At 37.8% G+C, this 10731-nt stretch overlaps 1 protein-coding gene across 1 annotated transcript in view; it reads right to left on the bottom strand.

Moving 5' to 3' along the window:
* The window catches only part of LOC105511557 (dnaJ homolog subfamily C member 25), a 22720-nt gene that overhangs the window by 5563 nt on the left and 6426 nt on the right, over positions 1-10731 (bottom strand). Inside the window, exons 2-3 of the mRNA XM_011941721.1 lie at positions 3364-3516; positions 716-1186 (exon numbers count right to left, since the gene is read on the bottom strand). Of these exons, the coding sequence (XP_011797111.1) occupies positions 716-1186; positions 3364-3516 (624 nt within the window). The remainder of the gene's footprint in view (positions 1-715; positions 1187-3363; positions 3517-10731) is intronic.

Below are 10731 nucleotides of genomic sequence, written 5' to 3'. Positions count from 1 at the left end.
AAAAAAACCACAAAAGTTTCACTGTGCTCTATTCTTATATTTAACATATAACTAATTAATTTTACCCTGAATCTAAAACACTGTCATTATGATAATGAGACTGCTTATCCCTTTAACACCACAGCTACATAGCTGATCACCTCAAAGTAATTTTTGTAGGTGACAACTGTAGCATAAAGCATTTATTAAAATGCCCAGAAGTTTAGAGGCATTACAGTAATTTGATTTAATTTAAAAGTCAAATAAAAGTAACTTTCTATAGATGTCAGTTATTATGCAGAAGATCTTGTGCTCAATTATTTTGAAATGAAGTCATCTCAACAAAATTTCCACCTCTTACTCTCTGTTTTTTTTTTTTTTTTAGTTTCTGTGGCTAGGTTTACAGGATTGGAAGAAAACTTGGGGCGGGCCAAATTTTAGTTAGTGCAAACATGCATATCCTTCCAATGCAGTTTAACATTCTTAAAACTTTTCCAGAATTAGTCAATTAAAGTATTTGAAGTTCATCCTCTAAAAAGAGAAATTACAGGTTAAAAACCCACCGTCTCACTACCAAAGAGAGTCCTACTTCCAATAAAGGTAAGATCTTTACTAATTGTTTACCTGTTGGATTTCAGAAATGTGAGCAGACTTCTGTAAGCCCTCGTTATAATACACCTGATTTTAACTTGGCCAGGTGGATGACAGTAAAAATCACAGCAGGGTGACTACTCACCTCATAATTCTCCTTGATCCAGAGCTCTCGTTTAAGAAAAGTTTCTTTCTGATGATCTTCTAGACTATCAAATTGAGACTTTGACATCTTCATAGATTTACGTATAATGTACAATCTCTCTTCCTCCCCATATTCTTTGCCTTTGATGTTAAAATTATAGATCCACCGGCAATACCAAACTATATATGAGCATAGGTGAAAAGGAGCTAAGATAATTTGAAACAGGAGAAGATCACAGATTTGGGGTTTCTGATAGCCCCCCTTTATATCTATTTTACTTTTTATAATGTTCTTTATGATGTTCTCCTCCTCGTCACGAATTTCCTCTTTGGACTTTTTGTTTTTGCCTTTTTCTTTGGCTTTTTTGAGCAGTCCCTGCTGCTTGGCAATCTCTGTAGCCTGGATACGGTACTTGGGCACTGTGGCTAGGTAGCTGATTGCCTTATTGTAGCTATTCCACCAGCTGAAAAACTAGAATAATTAACAGAGAACAATGAGTCATTTTCATTACCCAATCTAAGTTAAAGGAATGATAGCGTCTCGGTGAATACCATCTCCCAAGAAACCATTACAGTTAAAACTAGGGATCTCAAAGATACTACTTTCTAAGTAAAAGATACAACTGAACAAAGCCCATGCATACACAGGATCTCAAGGCTGGATAAGTGAGGTAAACTCTGAGCTGAGCCAAAAATCACTGATGCAGTCAGGAGATACCCAAGATCAAAGGATGATCAATGTGTCATACCACACCTGTGGTTTCGTGTCTTTACCATTTGGCTCTTCCCTAGATCACTTAAAAAAAAATTTTTTTTTTTTTTTTTAAACAGTAACCTACTTACTAGAAAAAGAGTTAAATGGCAAAATCTAGCTGGTGAGGAATTTGTTTAAAAACCTCATAGGGTATAGACTCAGGCAACTATATTCATTCCCATCTCTTTTCCTAAGCCATCTGCACATATCAAGTGGCACTCATCCTATTCTGAGAGATTCAAATACGGTTGAACTCTACCTATTTGGATAGGAAAACATTAACTTACTTCATAACTGTATTCAACCACAAAGGGTTTGTCAGAAAATGCCCTGCTTCTCACATAGTACCTCCATAAATTTCAGCTCCTGTCTAACTGAATGAATACAGCAGATATACAAATAATATCCTGCAATAGTAGCAATCTATTAAGAATATATTTTAAAGTTACTACAGTATTACATTGTTTAAAACAAAAAAGTAAAATTATCCCTGCTCTCCCCCTTTGAAAGGGTAAATCGTTCTACAAATGCTGACACATTTTAAATATACCACCTTAGTTTCCAATATAGTTCATAAAAATTGAATGTCGGCCAAGTGCAGGGGCTCATGCCTGTAATCCCAGCACTTTGAGAGGCTGCAGTAAGTGGATTGCATGAGCCCAGGAGCTCAAGACCAGCCTGGGCAACATGGCAAAACTAAAAAAAATACAAAAATTAGGCAGGTGTGGTGGCACATGCCTGTAGTCCCAGCTATTCGGGAGGCTGAGGTGGGAGGCTCACCTGAGCCCAAGAAGTAGAGGCTACAGTGAGCCACGATCACTCCACTGCACTCCAGTCTGGGTGACAGAGTGAGACACTATCTCCTAAAAAAAAAAGAACCACACTGAATATCATGTCGTTTCTGGGAATCAAACTGGAGAAGTAATTTTCAAACAAGCAAATTGCTTCATTCTAGTCATCTGACTTGCTCATTTCCTCTAAAGGAGCATGTGATAGGTGTGGCTAGTTTAATAACAGGGAAAACTTATTTCAGGCAGAAGTTAAATTTTTGTGATATTTTACAGCATAAAAAGCTCCTGGCTGGGCGTGGTGGCTCACGCCTGTAATTCTAGCACTTTGGGAGGCCAAGGCAGGTGGATCACAAGGTCAGGAGTTCGAGACCATCCTGGCCAACATGGTGAAACCCCGTCTCTACTAAAATACAAAAAGCTAGCCGGGTGTGGTGGTGCACGCCTGTAGTCCCAGCTGCTCAGGAGGCTGAAGCAGGAGAATGGCATGAACCCGGGAGACAGAGGTTGCAGTGAGCCTGGATCGCACCACTGCACTCCAGCCTGGCAACACAGCGAGACTCTGTCTCAAAACAAAAACAAAACAAAAAAAAGTTCCTATGTCTCTTTTAATCTATTTCAGTGGTTTCAACCTGAGCAGAAGCACCCTTAAAGGGGCACACAGAAATGCGTGGACATTTCTGGTTGTTACAATAATGATGGCAAGCACTACAGGCATTTGGTGACTGGAGCCGGGACTTGTTAGGCCAGATTAAGGAATTCAGATTTCTCCCACATTTAATGGGAAGTCATTGAAAAGTCCTACAAAGGTAAATGATATGAATTAGCTGACATTCACTCTGGCTACTATGTAGAAAATACTCCAGAGGGAGCAATGAAAAAGGCTCTGGATTTTTGAGGGGTTGTTTTGTAGTAATAATGACATTCTTCAACAATTTCTTAGATTTGCCACTGACAAAGATTCTAATACTGCCAAAGAATAAAACAGATCTCAACTAGAAGTAAAATTTTACAAAAAGATACTCGCAATTAGGTTTTAATGACTAGCACTAGGCAATGTGCACTAAATGCACATAAATATAGATACAAATATCCAGTGATACATACCTGAAACACTGAAATAGCACACACACTGACCAAAATCACAACTCTAACATCCACCTTAGGGGCCAAGCGCCTGCTATAGTAGTGGTAGTAATGGCTGTAGTACTCTTCTGGATGATCCAGCATGTAATCATAATCTTTTCGTGTTTCTTCATCCTGTAAAATGACAAGATATCCAACTTCACAGGACAGTCCATTAAATGGCCTTAGTTTATAATCTGTTAAATCAAATGCAGAATTTTATAATTATGTAAGGTTAATCTGAGTAAAAATACTGAAATTGTCAAAATCAAAAAATTTCCTATTATTCTTCAAAGCCATGTAAATTTCCAAAACTTCAATATTAGATATAAAAGCATAACAAAAATATTTGTCTAAGTTCTTGAGTATTGTTAGTCCTCCTGGAAAAATAAAAACACTTTAATAACAATTAACCTTTCAATCTTTTTAGCTAATGCTTGGTGCTAATAAAAGCCTGTTCACAACTACTCTTAACAACTGTTGATTTTTTAAAAAAGCTTATTTCTTGTATATATTCACAATCATGTCCCAGCCTTGTATAGATAGTTTTCTGCTAAAAGCAATTATTAAGACAGCAAAAAGTCGGTGAAGCCAGTCTGTGCCTACAAAACTGAATTATGCCCATCTCAAAGAAACACTGAAACACCCATGCAGCCCAACGGTCAAAGTCTAGCTTTGTGACCTCAGATAAAATATTTAGCCTCTCTGAGCCTCCTCCTTCATTTACAAAAAGAGCTGACAATCCCTGCTGTACTATTTTTACACGGTTGTTGTGAAGATCAAATAACAAACATTATACAAAAACATGTTACATACATGTAGTACTTCACTATAATGTGTTGTCCAGCCCAGGTAACAAATGAGGTAATATATAGATCTTTCTTACTGATACAAACTCCTTGAAAGAATTATAGCATTCCAAAATGCTGCTCTGTATGTTCACAGATAAAACATTTAAAAAAAAATTCTCTGATTCTAATCAATTTCTAACAGGGATAAATGCCAATGTTGTACTGAGCTAGGCAGGTTGCAGAGTTATTAAACCAGGTCACGATTTGCACTTTATCTCACAGGAAACCTCTTACATTTTCCAACTTGCCCCATTTCAAAAAAAATTAAAGATAAAAACTATTATAAAATCAAAACAAATTCTTTAATCTCTATACATGAGCATAATAAAAACCATTACAAAAACAAAAGTCTGTTTTGCCAGGTGTGGTGACTCCTGCCTGTAATCCAAGCACTTTGGGAGACCAAGGTGGGAGGACTGCTTGAGCCCAGGAGTTTGAGATCAGCCTGGGCAGCATAGTGAGACCTCGTCTTTACAAAAAAATTTAAAAAATTGTATTTGTGCAGGGCACAGTGGCATGTGCCTGTAGTCCTAGCTTCCCAGGATATTCCCCAGGTGGGAAATCACTTAAGCCTGGGAGGTCAAGGCTGCAATGAGCCATGATCATGCCATCACACTCCAGTCTGGGCTAAGAGCAAGGAGCAAGACCCTGCCTCAAAAAAAAAAAAAAAAAAAAAAAAAAGTCTTTGTTTATCTTAGAGGAATGAGTTATTCAACATTTATTAAGTAGATTCCTAGCTAAAGGCATTTCAAAATCTAAACTTAGTGCCTTGCTACTGCACACAGATTCTCTAGGGTCTGTTCCGGACCACTTTCTGAGTCCTCCAACATGTAGTTTTTTAGATTTAAAGTAAGAAATTTGCTAATGACAAAATCTTCCTTGTATCCATTAAAATCATTATGTATTTTCTATTAAGAATTTTGGGCCGGGCACAGGTGCTCACGCCTGTAATCCCAGCACTTTGGGAGGCCAAGGCAGGCAGGTAACTTGAGGTTAGGAGTTTGAGACCAGCCTGGCCAACATGGCAAAATCCCATTTCTACTGAAAACACAAAAATTAGCCGGTCATAGTGGCCTGCACTTGTAATCCCAGCTACTCGGGAGGCTGAGGTGGGAGAATGGTGTAAACCCAGGAGGCGAAGCTTGCAGTGAGCCAAGATTGTACCACTGCACTCCAGCCTGGGCGACAGAGCAAGACTCCGTCTCAAAAGATAAATAAAATAAAATAAAATAAATAACATAAAATAACATAAAATAAAATAAAAATTTTGAATTTGTGTGAGATCATTCTCAGTAAGTTCTCCTATATTCATTACATTCAAAAAATTTCTTGCCTCTTACCAGTATATGAAATGATGTAAACTAGTAGCTAGCTTAATTAGATATGAATATATTTATATGGAGGGCCAATATGAAAACTGTCAGTTATACGAGGAGGGGTGAGCTCAAGCTAGTATTATTTTCAGATTCACTCCTTGTATGCTCTCTTCAGTCAAAAAGGATTTTCTTGTGGCAGCTGCTATATGCCTCAACTGTCAATCCGTGACTCCTTCTTTAAGTCATCATCCTATTCCAGAGCTTCTAACCCAGAAAGGGTAAACCAATATAAGGGCCACACAGACAGCCCTGAAGACTAAAGCCGTGTCTCTTCATGTGTCTCATTTTGAGTACCTCAAGAAATCGTCTGAGAATTTTTCCATTCTCCCTCTGCTTTTTGAGCTAATTTTATAGAAATGCACTGTTTTGGAGCCTAAAATCCTTGACTTTAACTCGGCATCCCAATCATGACAGATGCCTTTTGAAATGTATTTCTTCGAGTACAATTCTTCTTGCTACAACTAGATTGCACGTAGCTCTTAAACTAAATGCCATACTGAGATCAGATTCCTATGAGCCTCATAGGCTCATAGCCTTTTGCCCCGGCTGTCTGTACTCCTCCGGGTTGAAGCATATGGAGTAAGGTCTTGGAGTGTCGTTGAAATCTGGTATGTGGATATCATGTGTCCAATGACTATCTCCTCTTTTTGTTCTCTTATCTCTGTTCTACAAAATGCACATATCATCCCTCTTCAAGCATTTCACTCAGATCTTTCACCAGGGTCACCATTTCTCACTGGTTTCTAGATTATTGACTTTACCAAGTCCTGAACTCCTTTAACACAATGGTCAACTAATACTCCAACACAAGCAACTCCAAAATTTATACCTTGTGTCTGGCCTCTCTACTGCAAGCAGAGCTTGTGGAATCTGTTCAAGGTCCCCTAATGGAGTCCTCAAACTACCAAATCCCTGCAAGACATCTCAGGGTCAAGTCTGACTTCTCTTTGGATGATTTTCTTTTCTTTAGGGTCACCACATATTTATGACCCTGTTTTGGCCATGATTACACTAAAAAGTTGGACACTTCCTTGTTATAGCATTTATTCATTTATTTTATCTCCGTTCTAGGGCTTAAAGCTTTCTCTCTAAAATCAAGAAAATGATCAGTTTTCATGCATACTGATGACGATCAGTGAGGCATGCATACACTTTAGAATCAAGGGCAGTACAAATTGGTAAAATTTAGGAGTTCTCAACAGCCTAAGTCAAACTTCTGCTCTTTAGTAACCTATAAAGTTTAGAATCAACCTAGTAAGAACAAGAGGATACCAAGAATATTAGCAAAGAAAAGACATAATAAGAAGGACCATCTTTCTTTCTGGGACTCAAGTAGAAAGCTAAGGTACATTCTTATTTTAATACCATATATTTTTTTCCTACTCATCTTGAATTAAGGTAGCCACACAATTTTTTTTTTTTTTTTTAAATCTCCAACGTTTTCCCATGGCCAAAGTTAAAATTTCCTTCGCATGCCACCAGGCCTTCACAACTGGTCCAAACTTACCTACCTAGCAACATCCCTTATCATTTATCTCCTCTTTTACCCATAGCAAACATTCAGAGAGCAATTTCTGGAATTTGGTGTGTTATTCCAACACAACGTTCCTTTTCATACCTATGTCTTCAAACGTATATTTCTCTCTAATTTGAACCTCACGAGTCCTATTAATAATCCTTTAGAATGTAAACGTTACTGCCCCAGACAGTTAGATCATTCTTATTACACTTGGTACCTATTTATTATAGCACTTATCACATTGTAATAATCAGTTTTTTCTTTTCTTAGAATGAGAATTTCTAGAAAGTAGGTAGGGTAACTCATTAATCTCTGTATATCCAAGGCCTAGTACAGTGCCTGGCATTCAGTAAACATTATTTCAAAAACGAGTGAACTTTTGTGAAGGTTTTTCCTTGCAATATGCATCTCTCCACTACGTAGGTCTCCATCTCACCAGCAAGGCTGGATGGGTAGCGATGTCATAAAAACTTCAGTTTGGCAGAAGTGACTGCTTGAATTCATAGTTTATGAAAATATGCTACTGTGGCTAACATAGCTTAAACCTTAAAACAGTTTAATATCTTACCTTTCAATAAGGTAGTACTTTTTCTTTCAGCAATTTTGTGGATCTTAAGGTCCCAGGGTCTGGAGATTCCAACTTCTTTCCAAAACCAAAACCTTTATACTTGTTTCTTCCTCCTGTCTGTCCTGAGCCTTGACAAGCAGGGCAATAAGCTCCTTGTTTCTAATCTCTACAGGAATAACTGTAGTGCTTCTGCTGGTGTCCATTCCACTCCCAATCCTCTTGGGCATATGCAGGAGGACTGGAACATAACCACCAATATCTAGATCAAAAGTGAACAAGAGGAAACCCACAAGCAAAGAAAGCACTGAATCCTTCCTTCTCTTAAAGGGGTCATCCCCCTCCCCAGAGGCAAAAATATATTATGTTCTTGCCCTTGAAGGAAATCATGAACTGTGTGATCTCAGTACATAAATTGCAGTAATTTGATATTGCAGCTAGTTTTACATTTAAAACTTCCTATTACACAGAGTATAAAAACCATTTTGGGGGTGGTAAAGGTCAGGAATCAATGATATATGAAAATGTATTACTGTATTCACTCAATATATATTAATCATTTTTTTTTTAAATCCATACACACATACCCCGACACACACACACACACACATGATCCTTCAAAAAAAAAACAATCTCTAGTCTAAATTTTTTTCCAGGTCATTATATCCTACAAAAGAGGGAGAAAATTAACTGCTACCCATTTCATTTTTTTTCGTTTCCTGCCCACTAGTTACTAGTGCAACTTATCTTCTCCTCTATCTTCTCTTCTCATTCTGCACATAGTCTCAACAACTTCCATGATTTGGAATATTACCTACATACTAGTAATGCTTGTATCTGTTTTTCTTGCCTCCTCCTATTCTCAACTATGTCCTGAACATTTTCTAAATGCAACATAAATATCTCAACTCAACATGCTAAAAAACCAAGTCTATTTCTCTGTGTTTCAGTTAATACTATCAGCATCAACTTGGTCACCTGAGTTTTTAAAAACCTTAGTTGTTTTCATTTCAAAAATGATGATGCAGGGCATTAGGCCTTGGATTAAGCACAAAAAGAGAATAAAAAGACAAGACAAGGCCATCGCCTCAAGAACCCTCCATCTAGAAGAAGAATCTAGCAAGCGAGAAAAGCACAATTGAGTGTGCTAAGGAAAAGGGGCTGACTCTGTCTAAAAACACTAGCAATGGGATTCACAGCAGAAGGGAAATGGGGGCTAGATCTCGGAAAGCAAGCAAGGTATAATGAAACTTGTTCCAGGCAAAGGAAACAGCAAGTGTTAAGGGTATAAAAGTATCAAAAAATATCATGGATTCAGGAAAGCTTAAGCATTGGGGAAATTTAGGAAGAAAGGAGTAATAAATACAGCTAGGAAGGCAAGTTTGAATAAGAACTGTTGAGGATCTTGTATGCTGCGCCAAAGAGTTAGGATGTTATCATCTGGGCTATTCAAAAACAAAAATGCTTCCAAGTATGAGAACAATAGCATTGTGTAGAAGTATATATTGCTGAAAGACAATTCTGGTAGTATCGCAAAAAGTAGAATGAGGGAGAAACAGATTTTAGCAGCTAAGAATAGGACTTGATAAGTAAAGGGGTACACAAGAATCAAAGGAGATGTTCAGCATGATACCGGAGTTTTTAATTAGAGTTACTATGTAGACACTGTTACTAAGATAATGAATACAGGAAAAAAACAGCAAGCTTGGAGAAGATGCAAGGAAAAATTGTGGAAGATTTTGAACTAGGAAGAAAAATATTACTAGATACCTTTCAATTTCTGAAGCCTCAGGGATTATCTATTCCTGCAGAGGAGTGCACCTTTTGTCTTTGACTAACCTATTTTAACTCTACAGACAGAAGTAACTTGTAGAAAACTGGAAATAATGCAAATGACTCCTATTCACAGAAAGACAAATTCTGTCCAGTGGAATGCAACACATTATTGCTTGGTAGGTATTCTCCAGTGTTATAGGCATTTCAGCATTCCCTATCTGATTACAAATGTTGACACTTTTTCTCTTTCAACTAGTTTTAGTATCTTACTGGTTCCCTCACTGATTAATATATTAAATAAAATCTCTGACACACGTTCATTCTGTATTTATGAGAGTCATACTTATATCTTCTTTTAAAGTTTATGCTTTCACAAAGATAACAAGATTGACTTCAGACATGTTTAATTGTGGGTACCTGTGCTACAGGAGAGGCAGTTGAAAATATGAGCCTGGAGAATATGCAGGTTTTAGAATTGTCAGCTTAAAAGCAGTGGCTTAGGTCAAGGATACAGTTGAGTTTCATCAGGAAGAGCTTAGAAAATAAAAAAGAAAAAGTACACAAAGAAGAACTCAACAGAATCACAATGCTTACGGGGTAGGTAGTAGAAAAGACTATAAAGACTGAAAAGAAATGGCGAGGACAGAGAAACAAAGACTACATCAAGGAAGTCAGGGAAGAACACCTTAAAAAGTACTAAATGGTCAACAATATCACATGACACAAAATTCCAGGAGGAGGAAGAAATGAAGAGCAGTCAATCTAATCAGATCTGGTGAGTAGAGTGTCATTGTTCACCTTAACAAGAACAGTTTCAACACATGTGCTGGTGCACACGCCAGTCTATGATAGCATGAATGAAAGGGAGATGAGAAAGTAAAGACAGTGAACAGCAAGCAAAGGAAGGAAAAATGTGAGTGTAGCTTTAAAAGAAGCAAAATGAAGCGAAAGGAGTGGGAAATGAACCAAGTAGGTGATTTTCAAGTTGCCAAAGAGGAATGACGGAAGAAGATTCCAGAAGAAGAACGACAGAAGAGGGATTCCAGAAGAAGACAGTGTAAGTAAAATGAGTTCAGTCAAGAATACCTTTTTGCCCTCCCCAAACCATTCTCAAAATTGCTCCCAGAGTTTTTTTCCTAAAACAAACGTAAGATTGTGTCATTTTGGCCGGGCGCGGTGGCTCAAGCCTGTAATCCCAGCACTTTGGGAGGCCGAGATGGGCGGATCACAAGGTCAGGAGATCGAGACCATCCTGGCTAACAC

This window comes from Colobus angolensis, unplaced genomic scaffold (assembly GCF_000951035.1).
Source record: "Colobus angolensis palliatus isolate OR3802 unplaced genomic scaffold, Cang.pa_1.0 Scaffold103, whole genome shotgun sequence".
Taxonomy (NCBI): Eukaryota; Metazoa; Chordata; class Mammalia; order Primates; family Cercopithecidae; genus Colobus; species Colobus angolensis.
This window is presented reverse-complemented; position numbering and strand designations above follow the sequence as displayed.